A 21,593-nucleotide genomic window follows, 5' to 3' on the forward strand; every position below is an offset into this window, starting at 1 on the left:
CATGACAAGGAATGTAACTGTTTTCCTTTAATTTCATTGGGTGATTGGGAATATGCGATGGAGATCTAGGAATCTGAACACACAGAGGATTTCCCAAAATAATACTGTATCTGAACTCCCATGGCAATCAGGAGAATGTGACATATTTTCTCACAGGGCAGAGTTTAAAAAAAAATCAAATACTGCTCATTTCAGAAACGTAAGATGACTCCAGCATCTATTCTCGAGGGCAAAAACTGTGACAAAGAGGCAATAAAGCAGTAACATGCTAGGATAGAGATATTATCACCATAAAATCCCTGCAAACCTTCAATCCCAACCATCCTCCCCACAATCCCAACCCAGCTCCACTGCCAGCAGTCCTGATTTTACAGCTGATTGCAGCTCCTTTAGAGACTTACCTTTTAAGACTCCCAGTTGATCAGAAAAACATCCCATTGTCGCCAGCAATATAGAATACCATGATGTAGTTCCACAGGAAATCATGTAGATCAGCATCCACACATGGCTGGCATGCCAACTGGGACCATTTGTATTAAATCCAAAATTACAGAGAATAAGGTTTATATGGAATAGTCTTTTTGACAAATTTTCAATCGATGCCTTCTGTCATGGTTTTGAAAAATAAAATTAACTGACTATCCTCTAAGTTTCCCCCATTTTTGCCCTAAGCCATGTATCACCCTTTGTGATCTCTTTCTGAAAGTGGCTGACAGAAGACACATATAAGAATGTTAGTGATGAGGATTTTTCTACAATCCTCATGGTCCACACTGATACAATCCTCAAAGATTTAACATTATGAGGGAAGAAGTCAAATTCATGTCCCACCACTTCAATACTGCCATGCATTAAAAATGAAAACATTAATGTCTGGAAATAATATCACAGCACAAAAAATTGCCAGAGGCCAGTCTATGTAAATTGTCTGAATTCAAACTTAAGTAATGAAAGTAGTACTACCCAACATGACTGGTTGATAATTTGAACTCTCGACATATCAGTTAGTAAATAAAAAATATTAATCTTATGCCATAACAGGATTGTGATAAATTATTTGTTTTAAGTGCATTTTACACAGGACTATGAATATATCCTCCTTTGACTAGACTTACGGAATGCTGTGTAGAGTTCCTCTAATGTCAACACCCTGTCATTATTGTAATCATCATACTGAAGAAGATCAAATAGATTGCAGTCAAATGGGTCGTTATCAAGCAGATCTTGTGTCATTGCCTGTCAAAACGAAACATGTCTTGAGTGAAATTAAAACAACGAAATATTTAGATTTTATAATCAATTTAGACAAGTATGAATATTTGATACTGAAACCTAATCAGAATCTAGACTAAGAACTATGCTGTGCAGCTCTTCTGACCAAAAAATAGCATATCATTCTTAGCTTTCTGTATCTATCTGTTAGGAGGTTCATTAAAATTTTCTGACATCTCGTGCATCTCTTCTGGTTTCTGAGCAGCAGGTTTTTGGTCTCTTTCTTGGATAAGACTGGGAATTCATTTTACAATGAATCACATTGCAATTAGAAAGCTACATTGAGAATAATTTAATCAGTACATATATCCACTTGATAGCCCTGTACACTCTTTGTTTCAGATAGATTCCAAAGGTTCAGAGGATGATACTTTTGACGGTGTTCAACTTAATATAGGCTTCAACAACTTTAAATTACTGACTTTTTCACAGCAAAAGTAACTTTTTTTTTCAAAGATTTGACAATAATTCTTCCAGACTGCTATATTATATTATAATACCATAATAATCTTTCCCAGCTCCCACAGCCTATTTTTATTATCATCACAAGTGCACATTCTGTCTATTTTTCACATCCTCTTTCTCACATTCCCACCCTTACATATATATGCATATTAAAGAAATGATGCAGAGTTCCAGCTCAGCTCAGCTCAAACTAATTTTATTCTCCACACATGTCTCTTCTATCTTTTATCAATATTCCCATGTTTTAATCAATGAATAGGAACCCTAGCAAATATTTTCTTGCCTAATGCAGTGATGCCAAAAGGAATCCAGAAAAATCACAGCACAGGAGGTCAATTGACCTGCTGTACCTGTGCTGGATCTTTGAAGCAGCTAACTAATTAGTTTCATTCACCTGCCAACTCCCCACAGGCCTACCATTTTCTTTTTTTATGAGCATATATTCAGCTCTAACTTTGTAAGTCACTATTGAATCACATTCCATCACCCTTTCAGACAAAACACTGAAGATCATAACAACTCTTGATGGAATTCACATGGAAAGCTAATTGGAACAAGGACAAAACTGAAAGGAAGACAGCAGCATGAATGAATGAATCACAATAAATAGGAACCAAAAATAGTCTGTGCCATTCAATAACTCAATTTGACACATATTGATTCTTATTAATTGGATTAAATTAGAATGGATATCTAAAAATCTATCACTTTTGGTTTACTTAATAGTATTCTTTGAAATAAATAATGTTGCAGGTACCGTTGGAATTTCGAAAGACATTTGATAAGGTACCACATACAATAGTTGTTGATAATCCATGGCAACACAGAGAAGAGGTTGATCAAATGGCAGAAATTAGATAAGTGTTATGGATGATTACTGAATGAGTGAGATGCAAACAATGTGAGTCCCATTGAAGAACTACATATATATTTATATCTTGACATTTTTCTATATTAAGGTGTTATATAAATAAAAGCTACCATAAGTAGGTAGGATCTTTGAAATAGAAGCAGATACAAGCATTAGGTTGCTCTGAGAGGATGTTACAGGTGCTTACTGGACTGCTGAATTTATTTATCTATTGAATCACCAGCTTTGCACTGATTGAGAATTTCTAGCAATACTGGTTGTTAGCCGTTATGCGATCATCTCCTGCTCTAGGAACTAGGAACTCAAACAAGCTGTGTCAACTTTATAAAAGTTGAAGAGCCCTTTCTGTTGGAGACCCTTTGACATGGATGGGTGGACAGAAATTCTCGAATCCAGCAACTATTATTGTTGCAGATGATCTCCCAGACTTGCAGAAATCGATGGAGTTCAAGACTGAAAAATAACCCTATGGTAAAATGAACAGTAAATAAAAGGATGACAGCAAACAGCTAGCCGATTTTAAATCTTTCCAGATTGAATGGAAATAAAACTTGGCAGAAAAGTAAAGTGAGTTGCCAATTCATTACCATGCAATTTACACCCCCATAAAATTTCCTCTAAGGAGGATGTGATTATTCACACTGCTCCAACCACAGAAAAGTCAAGAGAAAACTAGCATTAGAAGAAGCTTTTATTTTAGACTGATGTATTTATATAATAAAGCACAAGGACAGTATTAAATAAGAATGCAGCTATCATTGTGCAAAATTTGTTGTCAAGTTTGTCATAAACTGATAGTTCTTTCCATGGTGACAATAAGATGTTACAACTGGTCTCAAGGAGTTAAGCTGTAGAAGAGTGGAGGGAAAAGATTACATAGAATTCCAGGTCGTAAACATCTTCCATAAGTTACATCAGGAAAGCTATGAGTACATAGACATGGAAATGCATGGAGGGGAGCCCTGGGAATTTCTCTGATGGAAATGTGAGGGCTTCCGTCAGCAAAGAGGTTAACAGTAAAGGAAGCGGGATAAAATTTGATCTTCTCTGCTTAAGCCATTTCGGTGAATTATATTACTTTGCTGTGATTAAGTTCACCTAAATTTCACTGCACAATAATAAAAAAAGCAAATCTACAGCCATAACTGCATGACAGAGCTTCAGAATGAGTCAGGAGATTCAATTATGATGAACATTAAATAGATGATAGGGGACTAGTTCAGAAACACCAAATTAAAAAGTTAAAGGTATACTTTCCTCTGCTAATTTTTGTCAAAAAGTAAATGGGACTGTAATAGTTTGGGTTTTCTCATCTAGATTTCAGGATGTCAATGTCAGGAACAAATATGAATTGCAAACTGGAGCTTGGAGACAGTAAGATCTGTGGCACAGTCTTCCTGGAGACAGCTTTCTCAATGATAGCCTATGTGTTCACCCTCCAAGCCTGCCTATAATATTACAGTCCCAATGATGGGTACAGCGGGCCTGGAGTCCTGACAGGAACACTGAATTGGCGCTGCAGCCAATCTATTTGGCTACCAACCTATGAGAAATTTTGGAAACTTTCCAGTGGCACGAACATACTTGAAGCCATTCCAATGCGGCTACCCTATATTTTTCTACTTCTTGCTTTTCCTGTCACCTCAAATTTTGTCTCCACTGGTCTGAGATGTTTCCCATTTTAAATTCATATTTAATTTTTTGTTAGCATTAGTAAACAGAATTTTAAAAAAAATACAGTTCCTTGATGATAGTACAGTATTAGACTGATGTCTGATAGGTTTAGGGTGAGAGGGGAAAGATATAAAAGGGACCTAAGGGGCAACTCTTTAACACAGTGGGTGGTATGTGTGTGGAATGGGCTGCCAGAGGAAGTGGTGGAGGCTGGTACAATTATAACATTTAAAAGGCATCTGGATGGGTATATGAATAGGAAGGGTTTGGAGGAATATGGGTCAACTACTGGCAAATGGGACTAGGTTAGGTTAGGATATCTGGTCGGCATGGATGAGTTGGACCAAAGAGTTGGTTTCCGTGCTGTACATCTATGACTCTACGACCCACAGAGTTGGAGTAGTTGGAATTCAAATCCCACAATTTGGACTCAACCTAATAAATTTGTCATTTGCGAACTATCTGGATTATTGTAAAAGCTCAAATGGTTCAATAATATCCTTCAGGGAAGAAAGCCTGGCAGCCATTATGGTTCAAACAAAATACAACCCCAACTCTACACTATATGTTGAATGCTCTCAGATAACTAGTATAACCAGGGATGAATAAGGAACAGCAGTGTCATTTATATCTCAATAGTAACCAACACAAATAGCCAGTGCCAAATTTTCTGCTTTGTATCAAATCCTCAAAAAGTTGACAAAAATGCATTCCAAATTACAGTCTTTCAAACTCAACACAGACAGTGAGACTGAAAGAGGGAGAGAGAAATAAATATTTGTATTTATACAACATCTTTCGTGACAATTGATCAAATATGTCACGGCCAATTAAGAACTATTTGAAATGTAGTCATACGGTATAGTGTGAACTATGACAGCCAGTATGTGCACAGCAATCTCCCACAAATGACAATGTGATAATGACCAACATTTTTTTGTGAGATGTTGATTGAGGAATAAGGTCGGAAGTCACACTACACCAGGTTATAGTTCAATAGATTTATTTGAAATCATGAGCTTTCTGATGAAGGAGCAGCACTCTGAAAGCTTGTGATTTCAAATAAACCTGTTGAAGTATTACCTGGTGTTGTGGGACTTCTGACCTTGTCCACCCCACCCCAACACCAGCACCTCCACATCATGATTGAGGAATAGATATTGGCAAACACACTGGGGCCAACTCCCTGTTGATTTTTGAAATAGTGCCATGGGATATTTTAAATCCAGCTGAACATGCCAATGGGATCTTAGCTTTACATTTCATTTGAACAGCGCTGTGCTCCCTCAGTACTGCACTGGAATGGCAGTCCTGAAGACTATTCAAGCTCTGAAATTAAACTTGAACATGGATCTCAGGTATTGGAGTGCTATCAATTATGTGAACACTCCAAAGAGGATTTAACAAGGAACTAAAGTCAAATAAATAACTCACCAACATTTTACATTGAATTTCACAGAGCACAACACCCACCTGTGCCAGTTCACTGTTGTCTATTAGGCCGTCCCCACTGGTGTCAAAGTACTTGAACATATTCTCCACCAAAACTCTCTTCAGTGTTGTTGTCTCCATCGTAATACTTTCTTCTTGGAAATACCTTCGACTCTGTAGGTCCAGCAACATGCTTTTCAGTCTACTGTAGTCTGCCAATTTGCACTGTCCACCTATAGAAAAGGCAAAATATTCCAAATGAGTGTATTTTGTTGCAGATTAGGTGAAGACACAGATTAGGAACTTCTCACTTTTAGATTAGGTCAAAGGTCAGATTTGCTTTAATAGATTGAAATTATTCTCCCTCCACTTTCTATATCATTCAGGAAGAGCATCTAAGTTTGGGTGCTACAGAATATTGGGTTTGGTGTAAAATGCTTTGTGCAGTAATGACTATTGCAGGTCTATGCAAATGATAGTTTTATTTATTGATTGTGGCTGTCGTGGTGAATATAAAAAAAAGCATGAAGTCATTCGCAAACACTTTCTGGTGGTGGCATTGTCACTAATGCAGCTTCTTGGTCACTGGATAAGTTAGAAAGTAGACTAGCAATATATTTAACATTAACGTTTCAGCAATAGCACCAGATTAAAAAGTTCAATTCAAAATAAACTAATGGATCAATCTAATTTTCATGTTACTTTTGGATGAATTTATGGTAAATAAATTCTTTCCTATTGAAAGGCTTGTGATATTATCGTTAGACTATTAGGCTGTTAACCCAGAAACTCAGCTATTGTTCTTGGGACCCTGCTTCAAATCCTGCTACTTGAATGTCAAATGTTGGAAAAACATATCTGACGCATTAAGGGCTTTAAAGGAAGGAAATCTGCCATCTTCACCTGGTCTGGCCTACAAGTCACTCGAGAGCCACAATAAAGTGCTTGACTCTGAACTGCCCTCTGAAATTGAGCCACTCAATTCCATCAATTGCTACAAAATCTCAGCAAAGATATGAAACCAAATGGACCACTTGGGAATCAATCCAGACATTGGAAAAGACAACAGCAGAAACAGCCCTGCTGATCCTGCAAAGTCCTCCTTGTTAACAAGTCCTCCTTGGGGACTAGTGCCAAAATTGAGAGAGCTGTATCAGAGTAGTTTTGCAACAGTCTTATGCAGTCATACTCACAGAATCATACCTGACAGGCAGTGTTCCAGACACAACCATCACCACCCCTAGATATGTTCTGTCCTACAGTCAGGAGAGAACCAAGAGAGGTGGTGACACAGTGCTATACAGGTCAGGGGAAGCGGGGGAAGGGAAGGATGGGAAATTGCCTTGGGAGTCCAGCATTGACTCTGCACCCCATGAAGTCTCCTGGTTTCAGGCTAAAGAAAAGTAAAGAAACCTCCTGTTGCTTACCACATACTGCTCTCCATCCGCTGATGATCTATATCCCTCCATGTTGAACAACACTTAAAAGGAGCACTGAGGGTGGCAAAGGTACAAAATGTACTCTGATTGAGAAGCTTCAATGCCCACTACCAAAAATGTTTCAGCAGCACTACTACTGATTGAGCTGGTCGGGTTCGGAAGCACAAAACTGCTAGACTGGGTCCGCAGCTGGTGGTGAAGGAAGCAAGAAGAGGGAAAAACATACTCAAGCTCATCCTCACTAATCTGCTGGCTACAGATGTATCTGTCCATGACCGTATTGGTAAGTGTGACTTACTGTACACAGTCCTGAGGGGAAAAGCCCCTGCCTTCACTTTGAAAATACCCTCCAGCGCTGTGTGTAGCACTGTCACCATGCCAAATGGGGCAGACCTCAAACAGATCTAGCAACTCAAGATTTGGGCATCCTTGCGGTGCTGCGGGCCATCAATTGCAGCAGAATTATACATTAACCCAATCTGCCCAGCATATCCCCTACACAACCATCACCACTAAATGAGGGAGTTGATGCTCCTCCATAAATACCAATCTTCAGTCAATTCAATTCATTCCATGTGATATTAAGGAGGAAATGGATACTCAAAGGCTATGGGCACTACAACATTCCGGCAATAGCACTGAAGGCTTGTGGTCCAGAATTTGCTGCTCCCCTGTCGAAGCTCTTCCAGTATAGTTACAAAACTAGAATCTACCTGACATTGTGGAAAATTGTTCAGGTATGTCCTGTACATAAAAAGCAGGATAATCCAATCCAGACAATTACCGCCCCATCAGTCTACTCTCGATTATTAGTAAAGTGATAGAAGGTATCATCAACAGTGCTGTGAAGCCGGATCTGCTTAGCATTAACCTGCTTATTGATGCCCACCTTGGGTCCAGTCAGGGCCACTCAGCTCACTACAGCCTTGCTTCGAACATGGACAAAGAGCTGTATTCCTTGACATAAAAGCTGCATTCAACCAAGTGTGGCATAAAGGAGCCCTATTAAAACTGGAATTGATGTGTATTGGGGATAAACTCTCCATGACTTGGAGTCATAACTGGCACATTGGAAGATGGTTGTGATTAGTGGAGGTCAGTCATCTCAGTTCTAGGACATCTCTGCAGGAGTTCCTCAGGGTAGTGTTCTAGCCCCAACCATCTTCAATTGCTTTATCAATGACCTTCTCTCGATCAGATTCTCAGAAGTGGGGAAGTTTGCAAATGATTATGCAAAGTTCAGCATCATTCATGACTCATCATATATTGAACCAGTCCATGTTTAGATTGCCCTGAAGAAGCCCTGAAGAAGGGCTTATGCCAGAAACATCGATTCTCCTGTTCCTTTGATGCTGCCTGACCTGCTGCGCTTTTTCAGCAACACATTTTTAAGTTCTGATCTCCAGCATCTGCAGTCCTCACTTTCTCCATGTTTAGATTGCAACAAGATTTAGACAATATTCAGGCTTGGGCTGACAGTGGCAAATACATTCCTGCCAAACAAATGTGAGACAATGACCATTTCCAATAAGACAATCTAATCACTGCTGCTTGACATTCAATGCTCTTACCATTGAAGCCCCCATTATCAATATCCTGGGGGTTACCATTGACCAGCCACTCTACTGAACTCGCCATATAAACACAATAGCTGTAACAGCAGGTAAGAAGTGGTGAATAACTCATCTCTTGACTCCCTAAAATCTGTCCATCATCGAGAAGCCGCAATTTAGAAATGTGATGGAATACTACCCACTCGCCTGATGGATACAGCCCCAACAACACTCAAGAAGCTTGACACCATCCAGCACAAAGCAGCCTGCTTAACTGACACCACATCCATAAGCATCCACTCCCTCCACCACCAACACTTAAGAGCAGCAGAATGGACTATCTACACGATGCATTGCAGAAATTCAAAATAGGCCCTTAGGCAGCATCTTTCAAACCCAGGATCATTTCCATCTAGAAGGGCAGCAGATAGATGGGAACACCACTACCTGCACATACCCCTCCAAATCACTCACCGTCCTGACTTGCAAATATATCACTGTCCCTGTTGCTGGGTCAAAATTATAAGGGCATTGTGGGTCAACGTATAGTACCACCACCTCCTCAAGGACAACTTTGGGACAGACAATAAATGCCAGTCAGCCAGAAATACCCATGTCCATGTTTGAATTTTTGAAAAGTTCTTAAAATGGCAATTATATCTTTCACATCTAAATGATTCAAAGCATTTTAAAATCACTGAAACAACCTTTCAATTTAAATAAAAAAGTTACCCCCCTTTTAGATTTAATCCCATCTAGAATTAAGAAAATGAGGAAACTGCTTGGAAAATCAGACAAAATCAAACCCAAAGAGGGTGGCTTTGGTTTTGAAATGGTGGATTAAGAAAACACAACAGCCTGAAGACCAATTTGAAGCACTAATCTACATAAATTAACATAATAATAACCATACATAAATTACAGCACTATATCTATGATTATTAATTGGTTATTGGTGTGGTTTCGAACAAGTAACACATTTTTAAAAAATAGATCTTCAATTTATTTATTTAATCTTCCAGTTAGTGGAGGGTATTAGATTATTCGCAGTACAAGTCACAGGTTCTCTAAAATGATTTATTGCCCCTTTCTTATCACAACAGTGCGTTGCTGTTCTGTTGAGTGTGTTTTGAAAAAAATATTTTTTTAATCATCACTGTTGGCATGAGAAGTGACATAATCTTAAATGCACTGTTGCTATAGGAAACCAACAATGTGACTTTTTAAAGTGTGTTTGAGAGAGGACAATTTATATTACAATGACATAACCTTCATTATTTGCAGAGATTAGAATAATTTGTGGTTCTTCCTCTGTTTACAAAAAATGCTGATGAAATCCTTTATTGAAATACCTTGTCATCACAAAAAAAGAAGTAAGCTTTTATTCTCAGTACATGAGGCTATTTAGCCCTTGACTTTATTTGACTTCCAATTAAATCATGGTTGGTCTATATTTAACTCCATCTATTTGTCATGGTTCTATAATCCTCAATAACTTTTGAGACCATGTGTGAAAGACCAAGTACAATCCGATATTATCATGCAATATCATTAATATTCAGAAGCTTTCATTGGCAAAAGATCAATTATTCCTCATCTTGAAAATTCCATATACAGCTACTTTCCTTTCTCCATTCGTCTTCTGGGGCTTTTGACTCATCAAGTTGCTGAACAAAGAGACCTTGGAGTGCAGGTTCAGAGCTCCTTGAAAGTAGAGTCGCAGGTAGATAGGATAGTGAAAGAAGGCATTTCGTATGCTTTCCTTTATTGGTCAGAGTATTGAGTACAGGAGTTGGGAGGTCATGTTGCGGCTGTACAGGACATTGGTTAGGCCACTTTTGGAATACTGCATGCAATTCTAGCCTCCTTCCTATTGGAAAGATGTTGTGAAACTTGAAAGGGTTCAGAAAAGATTTACAAGGATGTTGCCATGGTTGGAGGATTTGAGTGAGAGGGAGAGGTTGAATAGGCTGGGGCTGTTTTCAATGGAGCATCGGAGGCTAAGGGGTAACTCTACAGAGGTTTATAAAATCATGAGAGTCACAGATAGGATAAATAGACAAAGTCTTTTCCCAGGGATGGGGAAGTCCAGAACTAGAGGGCATAGGTTAGGGTGCGAGGGGAAAGATATAAAAGAGACCTAAGGGACAAGTTTTTCATGCAGAGGGTGGTACATGTATGGAATGAGCTGCCAGAGAAAGTGATGGAGGTTAGTACAATTGCAACATTTAAAAGGCATCTGGATAGGAGTATGAATAGGAAAGGTTTGGAGGGATATGGCTGGGTGCTGACAGGTGGGACTAGATTGGGTTTGGACACCTGGTCAGCATGGACGAGTTGGACCGAATGGTCGGTTTCTGTACTGGACATCTCCATGACTCTAATTACAAAAGAGACCCTTCAACCTGTTGAGACTGCAACAACAAAAATTATTTTAAATCTACACTGGTCTCACTTTCTAGCACATGGCCCATAGCCTTGAATGTTATGACACTGACTGCTCATCCAATTACTTATTAAAGGTTGTGAGGTTTCCCACCTCCACTACCCTCCCAGGAACTGCATTCCAGATTTCAACCATCATCTGGGCGAAAACTGTTTTCCTCAAATCCCATTTAAATATCCTGCCTTTCACATTGAAATGATACCCCCCTATAATTGACCTGTAAGCCAAAAGGGAACAGCAACTTTCTATCCACTCTGTCCATGCCCCTCATAATCTTATCCACCTTAACCAGCACCTCTCTCAACCTTTTCTGCTCTAAGAAAACAACCCAAGATGATCCATCTCCCTCCATAACCGAACTGCTCTGTCCCAGGCAACATTCCAGTGAATCTTGTCTGCACCCCCTCGAGTGTAATCACATCCTTCCTTTAACGCAGTGACCAGACTGCACACAGTATTCCAGCTGTGACCTAACTAGAGTTCTGTTCAGTTCTAAAATAACCATCCTGCTCTTATAGTCAATGTCATGACTAATAAAGTCATTATGTGGAGGAGTGGGTGTTTAGCTGGGGTGGACATTGCTCAACAATCACATGACGGGGTGTTCCGCCCAATGGGGGAACATTTTTGTGGTCCAGGACATTTGGTCTCAGATCTTCGGGTGACCATCCTCCAAGGCGGACTTTGGGAAAAGCAACAACACAAACTAGCTGAGCAGAGGCTGATAGCCAAGTTTGGGGATGGCCTCAACTGGGACCTTGCATTCAGGTTGCACTACAGGTGACCCCGTTGCACCACACACACACACACCCTCTGTCATACGCACACACATACCCTCTCATAGACTTTACTCCACACACGGACACACACACTTTACCAAGCTTTCACACATGCAAACACACACTCTCTCAAGTGCACTCCCATCTGCACACTCTCTCTTGTTCACTCTCTCTCATGCATGCGCACACACATGAGTCTATGGGGTGAATGTGCAGAATTATATTGTCAGATACATTCTGTTTTGCTCAGAAAATGCACACAATCTGCAGGCAGTCAATACATGCAATATTTTGGAAATAGGACCAGTCTGACTCAAGATTGGGAGATAGAGAGACTCTAACCTCACACCTTTAATGCATTGTCTGAGCTGAGATGTCACCTATTATAAAACCTTAAGTTATTGAGAAAAAGTGACTTAAAAGTAGTTCTGGGATTTACATATTAATGAACCAAAACCTGTAACCTATTCTAAAAGATGAAAGACTTAACAACAATCCAGGTTTGTTCAATATATCATTTCAGTTGCATGACACTGTTTGCTATAATGTTTTGCTATAAATTCTGTCTTATGGTCTCTGAAAATTGGTGCTTCCAAATAAACCTGTTGGACTATAACCTGGTGTTGTGTGATTTTTAACTATGACCGATAAAGACAAGTGTACAATTTGCCTTCTTAATTACCCTATTAACTTGTCTTGCCATCTTCAGGGATCTGTGCACAAGCATCCCAAATTCCTTCTGTTCCTCTGAGCTTCTGAGTGTCCTGCCATTCATCAAGTACTCCCTTGTCCTGGAACTTTATCCAATGTGCATCACTTCACAATCTTCCACTGATCTGCCCAACTTGTCTGATCCTCCTGTATCCTAAGACCTTCTCCCTCACTGTTAACTACCTGGCCAATCATTTCATCTGCAAACTTGCTTCTCATCAGCCCCACAATTTCTTCAATATCATTTATAAGTATTAAGAACAATAAAAGATCCAGCACTGATCCCTAGAGACGTTCACTGGACACTGGCCTCCAATCACATAAACAGCCTTCTACCACCATCCAGTGTCTCCTACCAGGAAGCTAATTTTGGATCCAATTTGTCAAAGTTCCCTGGATCTCATGTGCTTTTTGTCTTCTTTATCAGTCTCCTATGTGGGAACTTGTCAAAGACTGTGCTGAAATCCAGAGAAACCATGTCAACTGCATTATTCTCATCTAGATACCTGGTCACCTCCCTGAAAAATTCTAACAATTTCTGACAAAACCATGATAACTATCAAATCTTGCATCTCCAAGTGGAGATTAATTTTCTCCTGTGGTTTACTGATCATTGATGTGATACTCACTGGTCTGCACTGCCATGGTATCTCTACCACCCTTCTTGAAAAGTGGAACCACTTTAGCTGTCCCCCAGCCCTTTGGCACTTGCCCTGTACTCATAGAGAAATTAAAGTTTGAGGTCACACCCCCTGTAATTTCCTCCCTTGCCTCACATAACAGTCTGGGATAGAACTCATCCGGCTTTGGTGATTTGTCCACTTTTAAACCAGCCAAAGCCTCCAATAACTCCTCACTTATTATATCCATCTGCTCAAAAACATCATAATATTCTTCCCAAATCTGTACCTACATCGTCCTTCTCCAATGTGAGAACAGATTCAAAAGAACTTGTTTCACACCCTATCCATATCCTGTGACTTGATGCACAGATTACCCTCTTGATTCCTAATGGGCCTTACTCTTTCTGGTTGTCCTCTTCACCTTAAAATACTTAGATTATCTTGGGATTCTCACTAATTTTTACCTGTCAGTATTTTCTTATGCCCCCTCTTTGCTCTCCTAGTTGCTTCCCTCATACTCTCCATACTCCACTAGGGTTTCTATTAATTTGCTCCATTTATACCTATGGAAAGCCTTTCTTTTCCTAGTCTTCAAGTTCTCAATATTCCTGGACATCCAGGGTTTTCTGGTCTTGCTACTCTGACTTTCATTCTGAAATGAAACATTTTACTTTCTCTATTTCCTTTTCAAATGCCCCTCACTGTTCTGCTATAGATTTTCCCACAAGTAGCTGTCCCCACTCTGTTTTGACCAGATCTTGCCTTATTCCAATAAAATCTGTCTTCTGAGAAGTTGCCCAGGAGCAACTGTTCTCTCAACCCCATCCCTGTAATGGCTACAGCATTCTAATTCCATGTATCAATCCACACCCTTAATTCAAATCTTACCTACTATATTCTTAGCAGTAAAGTGGAGGCTATCCAGCCTCACCTTAATCTCCTTGAAACATAACATAGCTCAACTTCCTCTACTTTGGTTTCTTTATTAAAGTGTGTTGTGTCTTTATTGTACTCATACTGGGTCCCCTTCCCTTGCTGAACTAGCTTAAATTCCTCCCAGCAGCCATAGCAAACCGACTCGCTAGGATAACGGTCCCATTCTGGTTCTGGTTCAGACTATTATGTCTATAACTGGTCTCATCTTTCCCAGAAACATTCCCAGTGATCGAAGAATCAAAAGCCCTCCCTCCTGCTCTCTTCTAGTTTCTCATGTTGGAACATAGGCTAAAAATATTGGGCTACAAACAGTGTCCTCCACAAGTGATTATTATATGTGTTCCTACATAAAAATCGAATTTGTAAGCTCTTGCCGTTTGAAAATCTGTGAATATAACGCAAGATGGTTGGAAGTAGATATTTTCAATTAGCAATGTTAGGCATAATTTAACTGTACATTTATATGGGGTCTATCATTTCAGTTGACTGAATAGCTGATTTGCAATGCTGAGCAATGCCAACAGAATGGGTTTAATTCCTACACCACCTGAGGTTATCGTGAAGGATTTTCCAACTTAATCTCTCCCCTTGACTGAGGCATGATAACCCTTAGGTTAAACCACCACCAGTCATTTCTCTAATGAGAGAGCAGCCCCATGGCCTGACAAGACAATGGTGACTTTGCACTTTAATGAGAGAACACTAACAGACTGCATTATACATAATCATTTACATGGCATTATAAAAGAATACATCAGACAGAACCTTATACTGAGGCTCCCATTCCAAATAATCTGACATGGTTATGAGGTAGCTCCTTTCGCATATGCTCAGTAGCTATGCCCATGCTATATGGTCCTCAAATTATTTTATGGTACCCCATTTAATCACAACTCTTTAACCATGAATGGTTAACACTTCAAGCTTTCCCTCTCTGTGCTTCACTGCTTAGGTGGGAGGTTAAGGACAGTCACACAATGCTTCCTGTCACCACTGAAATGCTCCTCAGGTATTTCCATGCTTCAAGGAGGGATTACTGGGCTGGTCTTATGGCGTATCCATAATACCGAAATGTTGCTTGGCACTTATTGCCATTTGTCTCTGGTTCCATGGGTCTGGTCACTGTTACAAAGACTACACTCTTATGAATGAACATTAACAGACCTTTCTTAGACATAACACTTTACAAGACATTGTGAAAGGCACTTTACAAGGCATTCTGCTGTGAAGTAAAAATCTCAGATCCACATTATCTGACATCACTATGACAGTTCAATTCGCACATGCTCAGTAGCAAGTCTGAGAAAAAGAGATGTAGTTAACCCTTTAATCTACAAATTGCGATTGCAGTCAGTCCTTTAGATTCTGGAATTCTACATTACTGCAGTCAGTTGCTAAGCCTGTCAATATGAGAAAATTTTCTAACTCTTTTTCAAAACCTACAGTTTTGTCACGTTGGTGAAACCAAATGTGAGCTTGGACAACACCCGAGCTTTGACAAACACTCGGCTCATAGATTGATGGACAAGGATTGGACTTCTTGAGTGAATTGAAGCTGAGACCAGGGGTGGGTAGGTGCGAAAATGTAGCACTATTGACTGGTGTTCCAATCTTCTGATTCTATCCCACCCCCAGGTGATCTTTCTGAAGACAGGATGGTGAGGCTGGCAGGTAGCCAATTCAGTTCTTTTGCTGACCACAGAAGGCCAATTGAAGAAGGTTGACTGGGATTGTTCAGACAGTTTGCAGATTCCCAGAGGTGGCGAGGAAGAGTTTAGCTTCACAGAGATAGTTTATCAGCTACACACCTTGGGGTCAGCAGGCTAAGCCCCCTACTTGCCTGCATTGGTGTAGCAGCATCTTGCTGCTCTGGAGAAGGACTCTCTACCCCTAACTTCTTTTCCAGTGATGGCCAGCGTGCAAAGGCCATATTTCATTTAAATTTTGAAGAAGGAGGAGGAGAGAGGAAACTGTAAAAGAAGACAGCACAGTGGTTCAGTGGTTAGCACTGCTGCCTCACAGCACTGGCGACCCGGGTTCGATTTGACCCTCAGCCGATTGTGCGGAGTTTGCACATTCTCCCCATATTTGAACTGGTTTTCTCTGGGTGCTCTGGTTTGGTTTCCTCCTGCAGTCCAAAGATGTGCAGGTTTGGTGGATTGGCCATGTTAAATTGCCCATGGTGTCTAGGGATGTGCAGCTGGGTGGATTAGCCATGGGAATTGCAGGGTTACCAGGACAGGATTCTGGTGCGATGCTCTTCGGGAGGGGGGTATCAATATGAACTAGAAAGGCTGAATGGCCTGTTTCCGTACAGTAGGGATTCTATGATTCTATGACTTTCAATGCATAGAAGGACTTACTCCAAGATAGTCATGCCTGGATCTGCTCTGTATATAATGTACATCATTCAATAAACAGTTCTGGCTACAAAGATCTGCTCCATATACAGCTTTTGGTACACTTACAAATGGTGGCAAAAGTAAAATGAAAGAACTTGTCTTGGAGCTATTGGAATGGCATCTGGTGGTACCCAGACTGATGTAAAAAATTGGAATAAAGGCAAGCAACAGGAACAGCTATGTTCCATTCCTAAAGCAGGATAATTCAATTCTCTGTTTTGATGGTTCACAAAGCAGAGTAATGCTAACAATGCAAATTCAGAAAGGAGGGGATTTCCCTCCATTATCTCCACAAAAAATCAGATCGCATAGCATGAGACAAAAGGGCAAAATTGGAGAGGTATGGATTATTGCCACATTCCTGCCCCAGAAAAATTTACAGGGTACAAAATATAAAATTCAATGTAACTTGGGATCCCTAAACAAACTTCAAATCAGTTTTGTGAGATACCACATTCTCCTCAAGCCAACCTCTCACTAATGACAGACACCAAGTGCAGAATTCAGTATAAATATTACACGTCTCAGATTTTTCTGAGCTATGAAACAGTGTAAATACTCCAGAAAAAAAATTACAGCTTTCAAAATCCAACTATTTTGTTATTTGTAAAAGGAAGATAATGAGATGAGAACCAGCACACGTATCTCTGCCGTCTCCCCTTCTCTCTCTGGCTGCTGTAAGTAATCATGATACTCACATTTTCTAAAGGTGAACTAAATGGGTAAGAAGCAAGTGAAACAACTGTGGACTGTTTGCAGAAAAATAATCAACATTTCTTACATGAATTCAATTTCAATGGAGAATCTAATCTGGAGACATTACTCAACTTTGTCACCTGAGCAGTAAACTGATATAGCAGATTGCCAGCTTCTTGAAAGACCTGAGCAGTTTTCATCCATTGAGTGATTGAATCAGAGCTAAACACCATTAGCGAGAATTGGAATAGTGATGAAAATGTTAATAGTTTTCACACCTTCGTGGTCAAAAGGATAATGGTCTGTAACAGTCATGTTTGCTTTGAATTTTCCCAACTCTGAACACTGGCATTTATTGAAGCTACACACATTCAAGTTTTAAATGTTACTCTGCCATTAAAGCATCTTTATTGCAACGGACTCCTGATCAAGGAGAATCATATTCATTGAAGAGAAGTCTCCTTTGTATAAAAAGAAAATCTGACTTGCTATCATTGCAACAGTAATACCAGACTTCATTCCAGAATCTTTAAAAGTCTTTAAGATGTGTACCTGGAGAAATGAAACCACTTTTGTTTTTTGAGTGAATCATTCTTCTAACTAGCATGTATCTCTAGAATTACTCCAGTGTACACTGTACCTAACAAAGTTTCAGTGAAAGGAAAATGAAATTTTACAAGTTGATTATTCATCATTAATTTTCTTTTCAAAGAAAGGTTTAAGGGATAATTTTGTGACAACATTATAACAGTTGTCTGATGGGCGTTGGGTCAATTACAAATAACTCTGAAGAATACCTAAAAATATATTTTAACATTGGGACAAATACTGAGAAACTTAAAGGAATGGCGGAATGGGGAAAAGAAATCTGTAGGCAGGCACCCGAACTGAAAACAACCTTCGCTGTCTCCAGAGTAATCTGCACATTGTGGTGAGTTTGAGGATCTGATTTCTAAAGTGGGGATAATGGCTTTTTGCTTGTCAGCTCTGTGAAGATTAACTATTTTTTAAGGATCAGACACATAGTTTTAGCACTGAGTCAGAACTGCATTTCCACGAAATCATATGATTTAGCTAAATAACTAAGCAAACTACCTGGAGAGATAATAGTTGGAGTGTTTACTAAGTTAGCATTTTACAACCCTGAGAAACACAGAAGACCAGAAGCAGTTTCAGTTCAGAAGGAAAAAAAAATCCATGTTAGCCATTACTAGACTTGCCGATTAACAGCCTCAATCTCGTCAAAGTAAATTGATTTTACCTCAGGAGCTGTTCCAAAATGACAGTGAATTAGATTTTGTGTTTCAGGGAGAGAATGTAATAGAATCAGATCTGGTCAATGTGCAGAAATGAAATAAATACATCAATTGAGTAAGAAGTTAAAAAGTCAACGTAGGAGTGATACCTCACTAGGTCTGAGTGTCTGTAAAGGATATTGCCGTGAAAAAAGGATTGACTCTATTTTTGATCAGCTCTTTCAGAATTGTCTTATTTAGCTTTGTTGTTGATTTTCATTTTATTTTGTATAATAAAATTATTGTTCTTTTGCTGAAAGTACACCAGCAGTATTGTGTAAATATGTTCAGTGACTGACTGTGATGCTGCTGCTCTTTTAAAAAGGTTATGTTGCTCTTGGTGTTTTCTTTCAGGAGGTCATAAAAACACAGGTTTTGAAAAGTCTGGGCTTGGATGGATTTTAGGGTCAGTTTGATTATAACTAACAGATACTGCCTCAGATACAAGGCTTTCAAGTTTTAAAACAAAACCTGTGCAATGAAAGGGGAGTGGCCAGTTGTCCCAGCTCAGCTTTTCTCTGGTTTGGTTTGATCTAGCTATTCACTGAAAGCAGTTAGGCAATTGTAAAAGCTGCTGAACCGAAAGAAACAGGTCATCTAAATCCTACTCTCTCTCTCTCTCTCCTGTAAAGAACCTGTGTTTGATTTTGCCTTTTGTGTCAAGGGTGTTTAAGGGGATTGTTGCAAGTATTTGGAACAGCATCATTAAGTTGTGATGATCTGTTGGGTTTTCGGATAGGTTATGTTATTCAGTATACTGTTCTCTTTTGGTTGTATTTCATTCAGTAATCTTGTAAATAAATGCAGTTTGTAATAAAATGAAGTAGTTTTAACAACTGCATCTCTCCTGGAATATCTCATCTACACCTGCTTAAAACAGCAAGCAAAGTTAGGGTTTGGGCTACTTTCTTGAAAAAGTTTGAGGGGAATCTGGCCCAGTCCATAACAGATTGAGGGTTCTTTGTGGGGTTTGTTTTATATTTCCAAATTGGGATGAGGGTTGTTGGAGTCAAAGGCAACGAATGGTAGGTGTCTTTTGTTGCTGGGGTTGAATTTGGCAGGTAGTTTTATCAAAAAGAGCAAAGGCAATTTTGGCTTTTGTAATGCCAAATGAACTATATCAGTTTAAAATCATGTTGTTTGGTATGAAAATTGCACCAGCCACATTTCGGAGACTAACCAATAAGGTCATCGCTGGATTACCCAACTGTATGGTATACAGAGAAACCTCGATTATCTGTCACTTGATTAATCAAATTTCGGATAGTCTGAACAAGATCGCAAGGTCCCGATGCATGGCTAACTATATTGTCCAGCATCGATTATCTGGCATTCGATTAACTGAACAAAATATTCCCCTCCTGTGTCCTTTGGATAATCAAGATTCCTCTGTATATAGATGATCTGGTGGTTTTTAGTCATACAAGGAAGGAACATTTGCAACATTGATCAGACTTGTTCGAATGACTTCGGAAGGCAGGCTTAGTGATAAAGCTGGCTAAAAGTGAATTTGATAAAACCTAAGTCACCTTCCTGGGCCATGTAATTGGACACGGACAAATAGCCCCATGGGATGCAAAAACAAAAAGGTATTTGGAGAGTTTCCCATACCATCGACAAAAAGAGCAGTACTACGGTTCTTGGATTGAGAGGATTTTATTGAAAATTTGTACCAAATTTTAGCAGTGTGGCTGCTCCACTCACTGAATTGCTAAAAAAAAGACCAGACGCTTCAGAAGGTATTTGGCAACCTGAAAGCTGTGATAACAAACTGTGCCAGTATTGGCCACACCTAATTACGCAAAGTCTTTCAAGGTGGCTATCGATGCAAGTGATGTGGGTGTCAGGGCTGTGCTCTTGCAGGGAGATGATGAGAAGAAAGAAAGCCCTGTTGGGTATTTGTCCAGCAAATTGAACATTCATCAGCGGAAATATTCAAGAGTTGAGAAGGATACATTGAGCTTTGTTTTGGCATTACAACATTTCAATGTTTATGTTACCAGTAATGTATCTGAGACAATCATCTCCACTGATCATAACCCATTGAAGTTTGTGGAGAGACTTAAGAAAGAAATGCCAATTTGAAAATTGTGCGTGTGGCAGGATGGGAAAACATGATTGCTGACACATTGTCAAGACTTGAATAAGAAACATGAGGTGTTCGGTGGCAGGAGTAAAACAGATGAAACAATGTAATAGTGTATGTTTGCATGTTTATACTCAACGCAATGTATGTGTGCGTGTATTATAGAGTATGAACAGTTTAGGACTAAAGGGTTTTAAAATGAAGCCATCTTTGGATATTGATGGGTTTTTTTTAAAGGGGAATGTGTGAAGATGCTGCTCCTTTAACAAGGTTATGTTGTCCTTTATTTATTTTTCAGGAGGTCATAAAAACACAGGTTCTGAAAAGTCTGGGTCAGGAGTATGGTGCTGGAAAAGCGCAGCAGGTCAGGCAGCATCCGAGGAGCAGGAGATCGACGTTTCAGGCATAAGCCTTCATTCCTGATGAAGGGCTTATGCACAAAATGTTGATTCTCCTGCTCCTCGGATGCTGCCTGAACTGTTGTACTTTTCCAGCACCACACTCTCAACTCTGGAAAGTCTGGTATGTTTGGTCTGGCTATTCAATGAAAGCAGTCAGGTACTTATAAAAGCTACTGGACCCAAAGAGGCAAGTCCAGACTGATCCTCCTCTCTCTCTCTCTTTCTGCCTTCTCTCCTATAAGACCCTGTGATTGATTTTACCTTTTGTGCCAAGGGATGTTTAAGGGGATTTTTGTAAGTATTTGGAACAACATAATTAATTTTGGGATAATATGTTGGGTCTTCAGAATGGTTGAGTTTTTCAGTATTCTGTTCTCTTTTGTTTATGTTTCATTCGATAATCTTGGGAATAAATTCTATTTTAAATAAAACTATGTGGTTTGACTCACTGCATCCCTCATAGAATATCTGCTTTATCCCTGCTTAAAACACTAGCATAGTTAGGGCCTGGGC

The 21,593-nt window shown here is 39.6% G+C and overlaps 1 protein-coding gene across 1 annotated transcript in view; it reads right to left on the bottom strand.

Annotated features, from left to right (window-relative positions):
- The window catches only part of LOC122556579 (follistatin-related protein 5-like), a 560,263-nt gene that overhangs the window by 210,554 nt on the left and 328,116 nt on the right, over positions 1–21,593 (bottom strand). The window contains exons 5-6 of the mRNA XM_043703425.2: positions 5,756–5,946; positions 1,116–1,236 (exon numbers count right to left, since the gene is read on the bottom strand). Coding sequence (XP_043559360.2) covers positions 1,116–1,236; positions 5,756–5,946 — 312 coding nt within the window. The remainder of the gene's footprint in view (positions 1–1,115; positions 1,237–5,755; positions 5,947–21,593) is intronic.

Source organism: Chiloscyllium plagiosum, unplaced genomic scaffold (assembly GCF_037043375.1).
Source record: "Chiloscyllium plagiosum isolate Xiang-an unplaced genomic scaffold, Cpla_swu_hap1 HiC_scaffold_16, whole genome shotgun sequence".
Classification (NCBI taxonomy): Eukaryota; Metazoa; Chordata; class Chondrichthyes; order Orectolobiformes; family Hemiscylliidae; genus Chiloscyllium; species Chiloscyllium plagiosum.